Raw genomic sequence first — 17,928 nt, forward strand, 5'->3', positions numbered from 1 at the left:
TATGACAGTAGGCAACATCGTGCTCAGAGGCCCCACACGATATGTAATCGTGATCAAAATAAATCGTTAATGATAGGCCATTTTATTCATTGCACTTTGCAATTTAATTTTGTGAATAAGTGATCCAGTGACTGTCACTCCTTCAGGCTGTTCTTTCTCTGAGACTTATATTATCTTATGTCCCTCGTTTAAGAATTTAAACCCAAGTAATTTACATATCCTATGTCTTTCAGTCTGGCTGCTAAGTGTCTGGGATCTAAATGTGGTCCAAGCATCTCGTCTAATGTATGCGCTTATTGGCTTGTCCTTGAGTCTCGCGCTAAAGATATGGCGAGAAGAAATGACTATGAGTTTATTTGGGGTGGGGACCTCTTCACACCCAGATTTATTAAATATAATGCATTTGGTTTACTCCAATAACAATGAACTCATGTTATTTATGAGTAGTCACTTAAACAACATAATTTGATATCTTTTTCGTGGCTGCTAACACATTTGTTTCAATTAGTTTCAAGAGGCTGAAGTCTGAAAACACATATATTTATTCTAAATGAGCGAATCCTTTATTTATCGTCTTTCGTTTCAGTGTCATTGTTGGAAAATGTATGCGTTCGTGTAAACACAGATGATATAGCATTCTTACATGTGTTACATTGCTAACATGTTAATTGAATATATATATATATATATATATATATATATATATATATATATATATATATATATATATATATATATATATATATAACTTTCAAATCCAAATCAGCTGATAAAAAAGTGTTGTACTATATATCATTTAGCTTTGCACATTCTTGCTTTCATTTCAAATCAAAGTAACAACAAAAATGTTTTTATTCGACAAAGTTGTATGAATTAATCGTTTTATACGCATTATTATAGACTTTCTCATTCTATTCATCATTATATAGACGTTATAGTTCAATGCAGCACAATGTATACTTTCTCAATAAAGAAACTTATTCAGTGATGAGGAAATTGGAGTATAGTCTTCGTCAGTAACACATCATGATACCAAAACTTGAGACAGCCATATTCCATCTATGACAGTGCTGTCCAACCCGCGGCCAGCGGGCTGATTTTAAATGGCCCGCCAGAGCTCGATCAGCTTTATAGTCGTTGCTTTTCAGTTTAATGCTGCGGCCCTCGACTTCAAGAAAAAACATTTTTCGGTGGCCCATGGTGTCAAGAAGGTTCGACAGCACTGATCTATGTCATCAATTTCGTTTATGATGTTTGCATTAAACGTTTACCGAACGTTAATAAAATGGAAATTAAATATACGTTTAATTCTAATAATGTTCATAAATGTCAGTCGTTTTGTATGTAAATGTTTGGTCCAAGTGCTTTACCAATTTCGTGGCCAAGAATTGTTTCAAGATTTCATTATGAATAACAAATGCGAGACTTTAATCAAATATTTATCAAAATTTAATTCTTATTTGTCGATAAATCTGGTCAACAATTGTTTGTTTATCAAAATGACTACGGGCTGCTTTTGTTTAATTTCTGATGTAAGTGCTTTCCGTATGGGAATTGACTTGTCAGCTGAGACTGGACAAATCATTATCACATTAAAATCTTTTGCATTAAAGATGTTGTATATAAAATGTGCATATTGTACATGATGCAGGAGCAGGAATCTCCATGTGGTCAAAGTTCAGTCAGGATGGACCCAGACAAGGAAGAGGTATTGAGGTGACTGCATCATAATTGAGTTCACCGGCAGTTTAATTGGTCAGACATCTACCGAGAGCATCGATAAACCGTAGTTGAAAATTGTTGATTAAGTTGTTGTTGTTGTTTAACGTCATTTTTCAGCACAAGATAGGCTATGGCTGCCAGTATTAATGGTGGAGGAAAGAACAGCCAACCAACGAGAAGCTACTGGCATGCTTTCTCACATACCTACATAGGCCGAACCCGCGACTCGAACCCACCCAGACAAAGTTGGGATGGCAGTGATCCGTAACCGTGAGCGCCTTAGACCACTCGGCGCTCGAGGCCCCTTTGATTAAGTCAGTTCCTTTGAAAGGTTAATCATCTTTATTGGAATCAAATGATGTTTTGCCATACGTGTTCCCATACACAAGTGTAGCCTGTTTTTTTTTTTTTTTGTATCAATGCTGACATTTTATACGTATTCAGAATGTTTGGAACAATTTGTTTTGTCGCGATTTGTACAGCTGTCGTTTTGCATTTGAATTGTATCAATTATTTTGCATATGAATTGTATAGCAATTATTTTGTGTCATGGATGGTATCACAATGAATTTGCATTAAAATTTGTATCATTGCAATCATTTTGTGTCACGACTGGTTTTGCAGCCCGTTGTTCACGATTTGCATCTATAAGATTTCGAGTCAGTATTCGCGTCACACTCATTTTTCCTCACGATCAGTACGATCTGAATGTTACATGGATTTTACAAATGTTGCCTTTATATATATATATATATATATATATATATATATATATATATATATATATATATATATATATATATATATATATATATATATCCTTTCTAAAGCATTTTAGCAGTGTTACCTCTTAAGTTTTACGTTCAAGAGTACATGCTTAACTTTTTTGTGTGAATATTTATATATCCTTCTTAAAGCATTTAAGCAGTGTTACCTCGTAAGTTATATATCCTTTTCAAAGCATTTTAGCAGTGTTCCTCTTAAGTTTTACGTTCAAGAGTACATGCGTACCTTTTATTTGGAAGGATTTATCTTCTGAAGTTTTTAACCTGGATACATACATACATACATACATACATACATACATACATACATACATACATACATACATGCATACATACATACACACATACAACCACTCCGGAAACCTAGTGGTTAGAGTGTTCACCCCGGATGCGGAAGGTCGTTCGTTCCAACCCTGGCCGAGTCATGCCAAAGACTTCTAATACGGGTAAATACATATGCCGGTACTAGGACAAAACGGTAGCGGACAAAATGGTACGGACAAAATGGTATGGACAAAATGTTAAGTGGACATAATGGTATTGGACAAATTGGTATGGATAAAATGGTGCGGACAAAATGGTACGGATAAAATGGTATAGGACAAAATGGTACTAGGATTAAATGGTATAGACAAAATGGTATGGTTAAAATGTTGCAGACAAAATGGTATGGGACAAAAAGGGATAAAATGGTACATATATTAGAATTTCAATTGCTAATGAAAATTATAATTACCTTAAATCGGCATTAAATTTAATTTTTATGCACATATTAAATAATTTACGCATCCACAAACTAACTGAAAAATATATAATACAATGAGTTTTATTAAATTCGTTTAACTTCGGAAATATTGATTATATTTTATCTTTTTAAAATAAAGTGAAACTGCAAATAACTTATGCCGAATCTACAAATTGCAACGATACCAAATAGTAATTCAATGCAATTTTAATGACTGTTTTTCTTGAACATACACTTAATTTTTGGTGTCCCGTCGTACGATTGACACTTTCCAAACTGCACGAGTTGAACCTAAAATATAGCCAATCTGGCGTCAGACAAAGCTGACAGTTTAGAGTAGAATAAACTAAATTGCGGTCTGAGTTACAACAGTATTGTACGGAATATATAGTTAATCGATCAAAGTATCAAAGTAAACTGCGCGCTAACGTCTGGGGTGCCTTAATTTTTGTAGTTTGAATTTACAACTAAAAACAGTTGCATATCATTTGAAGAGGACTTTATTGTCTTGATTATTAAATTTTTTAACTTGCAAAAAATATTAATCGTGTTAGAATATGCTACTTCGCAAAAAGGGACTCGCAAGCTTGTATTTCAAGGTTATTTATTTACCAAGAACACCGGTGGCAGTGATAGCAAGGATCTCTGGCGTTGTGAAAGAAGAACGTGCAAGGCACAAATTCATACACAAGCGAATGTAATCGTTCTCGAAGTTGGAGTTCATAATGACACGGTAACGCATGGGCAAGCTGAGGTTGAAACAGTTCGTGCCAACATGAAAAGGAGAGCAGAAAAAACCGAAGAAGCAACACGATCGATTGTTCACAATGAATTGCTGAGTGTTGCAGTTGCAGCCGCTCATCTACTTCCAAAACGAGCAACCTTATCACGAGATGTACGCAGACATCGTCAAATGGCTGGATCGAATGATCAACAAGACATTATGGTTTATTCTCAGACACAAAGCAACTATCCATTCATCCGTGTCTGACTGCGACTAGGTTAAAAAGTTTGACCTCATATGATAAATTTGATTTGAGTATGCCTTGGATGTGTAACATTTTTTAGTTTATTTTTTCTATTTCTAAAATATTTTATCGTAGTCAGAGGTTTTGTACTTGTCTTTTGTCATGTAGTTTTATAGTTTGAGCTTTTTTGTTCTTTGATTGCTATTTTATTTTAAAATTGTTTGTATAGGTCATTATTATAAATCATCCATGGCCAGTTCACAATAGCAGCCTATTGATGTTATTTAGTAAAAACGTGCCTGTTTTTATTACATTTCGTATAAATAAAATTGTAGTCGTACCATTTTGTCTGTACCATTTAATCCTAGTACTATTTTGTCCCAAACCATTTTGTCCGTACCATTTTGTCCGCACCATTTTATTCATACCAATTTGTCCAATACCATTATGTCCACTTAACATTTTGTCCATACCATTTTGTCCGCTACCATTTTGTCCGGCCACCCATATGCCTGGCCAGGCGCTCAGCATTAATAAGTAAGTATTAGGACTGGTCGGCCTGGTGGGTGTCAGGGTAATGTGACTGGGTGGGACATATGCTACATGTCTGCGGCACAGTGCTAGATATCACTATAAACTGCCACACTGCAGACATCGTAGAGATATGACGAGAAAATTGTTAAAGCTAAATTACAAAATCTAAATCACACACACACACATACACACACACACACATGCATTCATGCATGCATACATACATACACGACAGCTCCGTCGGCCTAAGTGGATAGAGTTTCCGCTTCGGATGCGGGAGGTCGCGGGTTCGAGCCTCGGTCTAGTCTTACCGAAGACTTCTAAAAAGGTACATGTACTAGCATTAAGAGGTTAATGTTAGGACTAGTCAGCCTGTTGTTAGAATAATGTGACTGGGTGGGACATGATGATATTTGTCTGCGGCATGATGCCCTAGTGCTAGACATCACTATAAACTGCCACACTGCAGACATCGTAGAGATATGACTGAAACAATTGCTAATTGAGTTGTACCTGACCAAGAACTGGTGTAACTAGATAAAGAGCGGTGCTTTACCTGACCGAGAACAGATGAGACTGGAAAGAAAGTGGTGATGTATATGACCAAGAACACGTGTGATTGGGAATAATGCAGTGGCCTAAATCAGATGTGATTGGAAATAGAAAGTGTTGTACCTGACCAAGAACAGGTGTCCGAATCGTTGTAAGAATGACTGAAGTACTTAGAAAATGTATTTGAAAATATTATTATACTGCAAATGTGGGAATAGTGAATTAAGTCTGTATGCCTTTATCAATCACATATATTTAATATTTATAAGGAACTCAGATCTAACATGTATTATGATTAACATTTAACACTTAGCATTTCACACGTGCTGGGACTCGCGTTTAACACGTGTTGGGACTAACTCGCATTTAACATGTGCTGGGAATAATTCACATTTAACACGTGTTGGGACTAATTCACGTTTACATACATACATACATACATACATACATACATACATACATACATACATTCGTACGTACATACGTACGTGTGTCCGTGCGTACGTACGTACATGCATGCATACATATATACATACATACATACTGCATGCATGCATACATACATACATGTATATATAATATTGATCTCTACAGCAATCACAGAGGGTTAGCTGTGTACAAACTTTTGCCGAAGCACGTTTCATCACGCGGGCAGAAGCCTAGGGTTATAAGTCTGTAACGAGTACTTAGACAGTCTGTAGAAGTCTGTAATGTGTACTTAACAGTCTTTAAAAGTATTTAATGAGTCCTTAGCCATCTAGCCTGTACTCAAGCAGTACGTGCAAATCTGATGTTTGAGAAAGGCTGGCGCCATAATAATCGCAGGAGTCAAAGCAGCTAAAACCAGTCAGATCTCGCAAAAGTTAAGAAACAATCATAGATTGGTAGATAGGCAGAGCAGAGTTCATTTGTCACTGACAAAAAGCACCAAACTCCATCGGATTCTCTTTTTTTTTCTTCTTCTCTTTCTCAATATAACCTAGGCGGATAAACCATCTGTCTACTGGCCATTTTCAATTTCGCGCTAGATATGGTTGTTACCAATTACCGGTATGTGACTAAAGTGTACGCAGGTTTGTTCCCGGAAAGATTTGCATGAAGCAAAATTGTACATGTTAATGAACAGGTGATCCACGTATCCTCCATCAGTGTCAACAAAGATGGTTGGGGGGGGGGGGGGATTTATCGGACTATGTGTTACATACTGCATTTGAAGTATTATTCTTACATCAGTCAGTCTAATTCGTTCTGTTAAATATTCTTTCATCCGTAAAATATATCATTCAAACTACCATTCAATTTCTTAAACATGGTTTCTTCACAGGAGAAACGTCTAAACAAAGAGTGAAATTGCGTATTTCATTTTGAAGGTAATGCAAACTTTTATTGCGCATATCGCTCTGTTTCCTTAGGTACAACATTTTTTCTTCTTTTTTGTTTTTGAAATATGACTGCAACCTTCACAGGAACGCATTGTAACGGGGAACATCCTTCAAGATATTCAAGAAAACAAATCGGGCGATTATGACACTAAAAACTTGAACAACAGTACATTACTATTTAATTGCATGCGTCAATTACGGCAACAGAAATGTCCCATTTTCCATTCAAAAATATAGTTTAAAAATATAAATCACGTCAGTGGCTTTGAAAGCTGTTCAAGATGACATCAAGTAAAATTAAGTGGAGTTTTATTGATGGCAGAGTAAAATTACTATGTCATCCATTTACATCTGGAATGGATTTAATGAAATGTAATTTTACGCACTGTTAATGACGTATGGTTTTGAGAAGAACAACGTTATTAAGTGCAGATAGTGCAACTCGTAATACTAAATTACTTCTCTGTTACGCCTTAATTGTAATAGTTTGGATAGTTGCCGTGCTTAATACTACTACTATTACTACTACTACTGCTACTACTACTACTACTACTGCTACTACTACTACTACTACTAATACTAATAATAATAATAATAATAATAATAATAAAAATAATAATGTAAAGTAATAATAATAGTAACACAAATAACAAGAACAATGATAATAATATTTTAATAATAATAATAATAATTATAATAATAATAATAGTAACAACAACAACAATAATAAAAATGATAGTAACTATACTAATAAAGTTTTTATTATATGCGGGTGACACAGTTAGGTCAAAAACAAATCTTACTTTCGTTTAATTATTACATCAGATGAGATTCATCTGAGGTAATCAGTATATAACAGGTTAGGCATTCTAAACTTTCTATGTTATTATTTTTCTGACGATATATATATGATCCTGACAAAAGTAGAAACATTTTCCTGAAAACCAAGTTATGCTTATGTCTACACAATAAACGAATGTCCAGTAGAATCACGTGCATTGATGGTGGCTATTGTCATGATGGAATACTTAACTTTCTTTCTGAAAATTATTTTTTCACATATGTGAGGGTCGAAAAAGTAAAGAAATGACTTAAAAACGTGAATTAAGGTTTGTATTTTCACGCGTTAAACATAGGAATCACAATAAAACCATGTAGGATGGTATGCATTTAAACGCTTCAAACGTAGGAATCACTTTTTACAAAATTCAGGATGGTGTGCATTTTCATGCGTTAAACAGTTTAAGCTATATCCCCATGTAGTTGCTATAAGGTTTAACGCCATTTTTCAGCACACGGTAGGTTATAGATGGCGGCAAGTATTAATGGTGGAGGAAGAACCCGGGAAAACCCCGAAAAGAGCTACCGACCCACGAAAAGCTACTGGCAGGCTTTCTCACATAACCACATTGGCCGAATCTGAGACTCGAACCCACGCAGACAGAGGTGAGATGGCAGTGATCCGTAACGGAGAGCGCTTTAGACCAATCGGCCACTCGGGGCCCCTATCCTCATGTAAGGGCCATTATACAGATCCCCATGTAAGGGCCATTACACACAAATATGCTGTTGATCCTAAAGTCCTCTGGTCAATGATGGAAATAAATGGGTATGCTGATGACTGAATGTATTTAATATCACACAGTTAACGACATGACATTGGTTTTCAGCAAAAGAATGTACAATTGGTCAATTTACGGCAAGTCGTAAATATAACGAGTTGCCACGAGTCTCATTTAAGATGGCTCCGATGGTGAAGTGGTTAGAGCGTCCGCCCCAGATGCGGATGTCGCGGGTTCGAACCCCGGCCGAGTCACACCAGTGGTAGATACTAGCAGCTGATGCGATTGGAGCTCCGCATTAAGAGGTTAACATTAGGACTGGTCGGCCTGGTGTCCGAACTATGTGACAGGGTTGACCATGATGCCACATGTCTGCGGCATGATGCCCCAGTGCAAGACATCTCTATAAACTTCCACACTGCAGACTTCGTAGCAATATTACTGGAACATTGTTAAAATTGTGTTAGAATCCAAAACACAGAGACACAGTCTGATATAATTTCATCGACTTTATAATGTTCGTTTACAGTACTATATTGTTATTATTTAAGAAACAAATTGTATAATAATTATAGTTTTGATTATTTAACAAAAGAAGAAAAAATTACAACAACGTCATTTTAAGTCTAGTGTTTCCTACAATTCATAATCAATGGGCACACAATAGTCTGGTTCCAGGTCCCGTATGTATGTATGAGAACGACAATGGACCAGTATCAAATACACGAAATGTAAACGATGACGTCATATGGATGACATAGTCATGTGATGATCACGTTATTTCGAGCTACGATGTAAGCGTTGATTTTACAAAAGCGGACTACCTTAATTTTGTATGTCGATTTGATTCGATTTACCTTGGTATTTTTATGTTTCATTATCTTCTGTTTCATGCAAAATAATCATACTACCTATATATTGAAACCAGTCTGCAATTTTATTGCAGTTAGAATGGAACTACTTCTTTCTGAGCTTTCAGGCACTAAAATGAAGACTTTTCAAATCAATAGTGTAGTGACATTTTTTAACTGTATGATGTCATCGTGCCCACGTAAACTGATGTCACAGACAATACTTTGATGCTACAATATTTCGAATAAAATAATACTGACCTTTCCGACAACAACCAACAAATTACGATGTGATACGATTCATTGACATAATTTAGAGCAACTAAAAAAATTAACAATTACCGTTTTCTTTATATATCCTAATTAGTTATATTTATTCGGGTGCGTTGCTTTGACAACTGTTTGTGGTTATAAAGATACCTTTAATTACTGATGGTCACTACGCGTGTTAATTATTAAAGAAAACGAAGTATTCCACTTCAAAAACATGAATTACACATTTTGTCCAATTTGTATTTTGAATAGTTTCGTCGGGGAAGGGGATATTCGACATTCAAACAGTACAATTCTGCACACGTCCCTGGACCAACAAATTCTTCATTTACGAACACCAAGCAAATTGTTTTCAAAGTTCATTTTTTATACATGCCAAGATTTGTTAAGTCATTCATCCGTGAAACAACTGATATACTCCTCGGACAATTTTCAGATGGACTCAATCATATTTTGAAATGATAATGACGTCATTTGTTTGACAACCTCCTATATATATGATCCTAGACCTTCTTCTGTATTTTATATACGTGTACGTGTTCGTTAAATAAAATTATAAACTTTCACTGTCCTTACTGTTGTAAATGATCATTCATTAAATCATTCATTCATTCATTCATTCATTCATTCATTCATTCATTCATTCATTCATTCATTCATTCATTCATTCATTCATCCATTCATTCATTCATTCATTCATTCATTCATTCATTCATTCATTCAATCGTTCGTTCATTCACTCCCTCAGTCTCTCACTCCCTCGACCGCTCCGGTGGCCTAGTGGTTAGAGGGTCCCCTCGGAAGAGGGAAGTCGTGGATTCGGACCCTGGCCGGTTCATATCAAAGACTTACAAAAATTATACTAACAACTGCCTCGCTAGGCGCTCTCATTAAGAGGTTAGTGTTAGGACTGGTCGACCTGGTGTCAGGATAAAGTGACTGGGTGGGACATCATGCTACATGTCTGCGGCATGATGCCCCCGTGTTAGTCATCACTATAAACTGCCACACTGCAGACATCGTAGCAATATGACTGAATGTTTTTTTAAAATTAAGTTAAAAATCCTAATCACACACACACACACACAGACACACACACACACACACACACACACACACACACACACTCACTCATTCACTCACTCACATTCATTCATTCATTCATTCACTCATTCATTCATTCATTCATTCATTCATTCATTCATTCATTCATCCATTCATTCATTCATTCTGACAGCTGAAAGTATAGTTCTACGTTTTCGTAAAGACTGTTTTATGCCAAGTGAGTATTATCTCCCTCACTTCCACTTCCACCATCACACTTCTCTGAATAATTAACACTGATTTTGTGTTAAATTTCAAAATAGCTGTCTCATTTTGTTATCGACGAGGTCGCGTACATAAAGGATACAACGAACATATATTTATAACATTTTTACTTCAAAAACGTAGTTTATTATCGAGGAGCTAACATCAACTTTAATGTCGTCTATTGATCAATATTATAGTTTCCACATATCCGTGCGTTAATATATTTACAGTCTAGTCTCCTATCTGGTACTTGGATTCAATGGTCTATATTTTTTACTTGTTGTCATATTTATCTTCGTATGTCCAAATGCATTCTTAGAGAATGAAATATATGAATTTTAAAGCGATCCAAAACAAGAAAAAATATTCATTCACATTAGCTAAAGATATAAATGTGAACATCGATTTATTTTTGTTTTTTATTTGTTTCCCCTCTGTTTTCCACGACAAATTGCAAAGGTTTCATTACATTAGTTTACAAGCTTCCGTACAAGTTTAGGAAGCTAACACGTGATACACATGTCCATTTTTACTAATTTTTAGTGTTTCCCTTTACCCTCATTTGCGCTTCAGAGACCCCCCAAATTTTTAATTTGACTCCCAGTTTTGATAAAAAAAAATTTTTTTTTTACTCATTCTGACCCCAGTTTTGACACCAAGGAGATTGTTTACTTTCAGTCTTGCACCCCTATTGGATACACTGCATTTTGTATTTCAACGAAGCGCGGGGATATTATGATACAAGTTGCCCTTACGTTAGTACTTTTGCACGGTAATACGTGTGCAGTGGCTTTGAACTCCTCCTAAAAGGTTGAAGCTAGACACCTACAACTTAGTTTAACGATAGCCCCTAGAATGTAGATTCTGCCAACAATTTATATTTTTATTTTCTTGCACCCCTGAGATTGATGCTAAAGTTTTGGGTGATTTTACACAACAAATTAAACAATTTCTTAGTTGAATGTCTGAAAATTAGCATGTATGAGTAATGATCTAGTGTCAATACCTATTAAACTGGGACCCATGATCATATGACATGCGCTAGAGTCTTTCCCTGACGTCAGGTACTTGGCCTTTGAGTCATAAAATACATACTATTCAGACCGATGTCCACCCCTACCCCAAGGGACTTAACATTATGTAACATTAGGGTCATAATGTGGACACCTTTTGATATCTCCATTATTGCATGCAATTTAAATTAATCCTTGGGTCAATTCATGCCGCTTCCCACCCATCCTACCCCCAAACAAAGCCCCTGGATTTCAGCCGATCACGATCTTCACCCTATACCTATGGAAATGCATCCTATGCATGAGTATACAAAAAAAAAAATGCGTATATGCATCTGACATTTACCCATTGGCCAGTACTTTAACTCAGCGACCTATCCTCGAGGCTTACTCTCTGGGCTGGATGTCAAAATCGGGAAGAGCGACGACATAGGTTTTATTGATGGATAATTCTAGTTTGCGTATGCAAAACATGTGAGAGTCCTATCTCTTGCAAACCAAATGGCTGAGGCAATCAGGCTCTCTTGGATATAATGTCTCTCGTAAGCTTAAAGCTGAGCCAAACATGCTCTCTTGGATATAATATACTTGTCTCTCATAAATCAGAAGCTGAGACAAACAGGCTGTCTTAGATATAATATACATGTCTCTCGTAAACCAGACGGCTGAGATAATCAGGCTCTCTTGGATATAATGTCTCTCGTAAACTTAAAGCTGAGCCAACTATGCTCTCTTGGATATAATATACTTGTCTCTCATAAATCAGAAGCTGAGACAAACAGGCTGTCTTAGATATAATATACATGTCTCACGTAAACCAAAAGCTGAGACAATCAGGGTCTCGTGTTTACGTTACATAACAGCAGCAAAAGTAAAGAACATCATGTTAGACATTTTCCGTTTCTTCAAGATTACATGTATGAAAACGAAACGTAATGTACGCCAATAAAAGTTTATAATATTTTAAAGGACATATCCTGCACTAGAAACGTTTGCATTACACATCCATGTATATGTGTTTGCGCAAATAACTAGAATTAAATGACTACGAATGTATAGACGAGCAAACTAAGTAAATACATAAAAGGAAATCTACTGTATGGAAAGGAATTAATTAGTCTAACAACAACAGAGACAGACAGACAGAAAGACAGTCCAACACAAACACGGACAGATGAATAAGCAGACTTACCGGTCAGCTGAGCTGAGATGATCGTTATACACTTTAGAAGAATCCAAGAGATGGCTATGTACTCCACATTATACCTGGAATTCATAGTATAAAAGATCCAGTCTATTTAAATGAAAAGGTAATCCTTTCTTCCAATATTCTTTGACATAAATAACCTCTAGGGATCTTCGTTTCCTCCCTCTTTTCAGTCTTTGTAAATCAGTAGATAGGCATACACGTTAATTGGTGTTTTCATGTCTTTGGAAAACTACTCTGTCTTGAAACTGAAAACCCAAATTGTATCCGGTCTGAAATTCAATTGCATCCCATGTACGTTTTGATAACTGATAATAAATTAAATTGCTTGTCCTATTAAATGCCTATAGAAATTATACTGCTTTTTATATATATTCCTCCAACTTTCCATCTTTTTGTATCTGCTAATAACCCGTAGCAGCTTCGCTACTTCTTGGAAATATATATTTTGTTTAGCAATAATTGTTCGTTTCGCGTCTACATATATAAATATATATGTTTATATTGGTTTTGGTAATCGTTCCGCCTTTCCAAAAGCTACAGGGGTTCCATTACACAAAGTTCAGTCGCCAGTTTGGGACAATTTCACGCCCTTGACGTCCTGCCTTGTCTTAGTTGTCTCCAATACAGCTCGTAATCTCGAATCCTCTTTAAAAAATTTCCTTGTCTTTACGTCATCTTATTACACTATATGGCTCAAAATTTTTAAAGGTTCCCCATCTTGTCACCCGTAAAATTTATTTAAGTATACCGCTTTATATTGCCTATAAGCATGATGCTGTAACGTCACTGTTTGCTTTTGCCTCTAGTGAAAAACTAAAATCAAATATACCGTCTCCGCTCATGCTGGTGAAAGGTGTTGAAAAGGAGTCGAGATCAAGTGGTTGTGCAGACGCTCCGTCGCAGGTAAGAATGAAATGACTTCACCATGTCTATGCAAAGTATTACATAGTCAACATAGTTATGGTTGAACCCCCGAGTCCGCTTTGTTCAGGCAGAGAAAGTATTTTCTGCACAATGAGCAATCCAACATTTTGTTCGTTACACACAGCGTAAGCCAATCATCAGTCTGAAAATATAAGAGAATTTATTTACAGACGAAAAATGAACTTCTGGTGTTATTATTCAGTGATTATGCTGTTGAAATCAGTGACACGAGGGGTAGTAGTGTCAGATTCCTTTACAAACTAAAGGAGAATTCAAGAGTTCAGAGATATATATTATAATCATGAAATCAAGACTTGTATTTATTGTGGAACTGCAATTTTTTAATTCATTTTTACATAACCAAATGAGGAAAAAAAATTGTTTCTTACGCATTTTCGTTTGGGTTAATATTTACATTTTTGAAAGTATGTAAGTTGTGACACGGTAACAACAACAACAATAAAACTAAAAACCCACGCTAATATAGATTACTTTTTCCAACACATAATTGCAAAACTATGCGCGTAATATTATAAAAACTCTCTTACTGTTCGTGCAAAGTGAGCTTCTCTTTGTGATAGGTTAATGTATACATGCTAAATCAGGAAGACAGACGTGCCCACAATCTGCCTCACTATAACAAAAGCCTTGTATTATTTGCCATGTACTGGAAGATCGGTAAAAAGTATAAAATCTCTTATTTTTGGAAAGGCCCAAGAATGTTGTGATAGTTATTAGATTACTAAATTCCACGAAATCTGCCGAGTTTTGAAATTTGGGAAATTGTATCCATAGAACACTAATTAAAGGTAATAATAAGATAAGTGTTACCTGTAATTTAAAAAAGATTACGATTTAATTGATTTATTATTATTATTATTATTATTAGTGTTGTTGTTGTTTTCATGTTCGCTGGTATTTTCATGTTTTCTCCACGTAATTCTTTAATACACGCATTAACATCTCTCATATTCCATGTATAATCTTTATTATACTACTTAGAAACGAATCATGTTTAGATACTGATGGCACATTTTGTGGAACTACTCTGGTATGCTTGTGGTTAGAGCGTCCGTCTCTGATGCGGTAGGTTGCAGGTTCAAACCCCGGCCGAGTCATACCAAAGACTTACAAAAATGGTACAGCTGATTTGCTTGGTGCTCAACATTAAAAGATTAGTGTTATGACTGGTCATCTTGGTGTCAGAATAATGTGACTGGGTGGGTCATCACGCTAGACAACACTAACCTTTTAAAACTAAAATTAAAAATCCATCTCTCTCTCTCTCTCTCTCCTCTTTGCGTTTTCACCCCCGAAAGAGTTTATATTTATGCTCAAGCATGCGCTTGAACATACTCTGGTGTATTTTACAGTTCACACATTAACGAAGTGTATACATGCATTGTATTATATTCCAGGGATACGTACATGCAGGTATCTATGTTTATGTGTGTATGAATGAATATGTCTGTGCATCTGTATGAGTACATCAGTATGCTTATATAATGTGCAAGTGTATATATGTCCACATGACTATGCATGTAGATGTCTGTATGTATATGTAAGTATATAACTTTAGTATAGATTGGCATTTTACATGCGATTTATTTGTTCTGTTGTGTGTATCAAACGTCCCACCATCAATCTTTGTAACAAACATAATCATATGTATAGACTTGCTAACGGCAATCTGATAAATGTTTAATAGATTTGCAACAAATGTGATGTCTTGTTGTTGTTGTTGTTGTGGGGTTTAACGCCATTTTTCAGCACACGATAGGCTATACATGGCGGCCAGTATTAATGGTGGAGGAAGAACCCGGAAAACTCCGGAAAGAACCACCGACCCACGAGAAGCTACTGGCAAGCTTTCTCACATGCCCACATTGGCTGAACAAATGTGATGTCTAAAAAAGAATTTGAGTTCGAGATTAGACGGAAGGATTAGGACAGAAGTGAATACGGCGACTATTCTCGATGTCATAAAATGACTCATCATGGAATAAAACTTAGTTCGAGTAAATCTTAGTTCGACTAAAACTTAGTTCGACTAAAATTTAGTCCGACTAAAATTTAGTTAGAGTAAAACTGAAATCATATTAAGTATACTGCTAAATTGCTAATCTGTAAACTAGGAAGGACAAATGTATTAAATTAATTACATGAAACAAGCTGGCATAACATGGAAATACTCCTTTAACTGGAATAAATATGCATTACACAGAGGGAAAATTATAAGTTGACTAGAGAAACTTTATGAAAGCGGGATCTGAACGTTTTTCGAATTACTTGGTAACATACTAGTGGAAGCACAAACCAACCAGTATCGGCAATTGAACTATTAAGTGGATTTGAAATAATTAACATTGTAGTGCAAAGTAGTTGCGTTGGAGGTGGTGATGGTGGTAATGATTGTTCTTAATGGCAATACGGTGTCTATGAGTATGACGAGCAATGCCGTAACGCAGTAGCGTAAGACTAGGAGAGTGGCAGAAGGGGCGGTTGTCCGAGCGCCAGAGGTCTTTGGGCGCCAAAACACCTTTGGGCCCTCATCGGCGAGACCGGAGGCCATTTACCCTTAGTATGCCACTGTCGTAGCGTGGATTTTCTTTATTTATTCATTCACGCATTATTTATTTATTTATTTATTTATTTATTATTATTATTATTATTATTATTGGTGGTGGTGGTGGTGGTGGTGGTATTACTATTATTATTTTTGCTCTCTTTTAAAAACCCTTAATTATCTATATCAGATTTTAGGCATTCCTTTTAATCACTTCTCGTCGTTTATATAGTTTTTTCTTTTCTCTTTGAGTGTGAACTAATAATATACTGTCACATCTGAAGATTGAAGAATATTTGTAATAAAAAAGAAACCTTGGTCGAAATCCGCAACTGATTGTTTTGCGTTGAAGCAAAGTAATATGTTTCAGTAACACATGATCTTCAATCAAGCGGAAATTGCAAAAGCTTTACTCAAGGCTGTTCAAACACGTTTTCATTTCTTACGTGAACAATATCAATATCTTTGTCTGTATTTAGAGTTATAAATGAGTACGGACACTTTCTTAGTAGAAAGGACGGTTATTCAAACATGTTTGGTACAATTTCAATAATTTTCTCTTTTCTTTAAATCCATTTTACAAATACAAACACTTTTTATGCGCAATCTTCTTGTGGACTTACTAGTCAGCACGTTAGCTAGCCGGTTCCCAGTTTATTAAATCATTCAACAGTTAAATACTTAGCGAAACAAAGTCTTAAACACTGAAAGACGAATTTTCATAGAATAACATTGATATTTAATTACATTGAGACACAAGCTCTGTATGGTACGAGGCATTAAATGAAAAAGTGTTTGCCAGTCCATGTTAACCATTGTCTGGTTTACTAGACGTGAACTGGGCATTGGACGTAGTTTTGAACAGAAATATTTACCTTTCCTTAATAGATGGGTTTTTACACCATTATGACGCAAAAAGCATGTATACACATTGAAATGATTCACAATTACGTCGGTCTATTCTGAAAGATGGATTCCATAATTAGACTATTATATCATCACTAGCATAAATCCAATCAGAAATCGCTATTTGTCTAATTGGAAAAGGGTTTTCGATTCTCTTTTTATCCCTTTGACTTGGACTTGGATGGTGAGTAAAATCTTTCTGGACTGGTATTTTATTTTAAATTACGTTTCACCTACCCAAACACAGAGGTGTAGCCAAGCCAGCTATGTTAAATTTATGGATATAGCATGCTTGTAATTCAAATTGTACATGGCTAGACTGTACTTAGGGGAATAACTTTTTAAAATACCATCGACGAGAGTGTCAACAAACATAAATTACTCATAAATCAACTTAATGGATCTCTAAGGATATACTTGTGAAAGACATCGTCTGCATTGCAAAAATAATACTAACTGAATCAACACTCAAATTACTAAACGTCAAGTTAAAGCTCGGCGTAAATTTATTTATTTATTTATTTTCGTTCTGAACATTTCCAAGCAGTTGCTGATTTATACAGATATAAGCGCGAATTAAAGTTAATGAACAAAGTTGGTCTTAAACTTTTACTAAAGGAATAT

General features: G+C 35.6%; 1 protein-coding gene across 2 annotated transcripts in view; it reads right to left on the bottom strand.

Moving 5' to 3' along the window:
- LOC149790016 (BMP-binding endothelial regulator protein-like) overlaps nt 1–17,928 on the bottom strand; it is a 71,572-nt gene that overhangs the window by 52,850 nt on the left and 794 nt on the right. The window contains exon 2 of one of the 2 annotated variants that reach the window (XM_089972106.1): nt 12,891–13,974. In XM_089972106.1, the coding sequence (XP_089828232.1) occupies nt 12,891–12,975 (85 nt within the window). In that variant the 5' untranslated portion in view covers nt 12,976–13,974. Of the gene's footprint in view, nt 1–12,890; nt 13,975–17,928 lie in introns of those variants that run through there. The other variant, XM_089972107.1, reaches the window with a different exon arrangement.

The sequence above is a fragment of the Sinohyriopsis cumingii genome, chromosome 10, assembly GCF_028554795.1.
Source record: "Sinohyriopsis cumingii isolate HCF-2022 chromosome 10, ASM2855479v2, whole genome shotgun sequence".
NCBI classification, from domain to species: Eukaryota; Metazoa; Mollusca; class Bivalvia; order Unionida; family Unionidae; genus Sinohyriopsis; species Sinohyriopsis cumingii.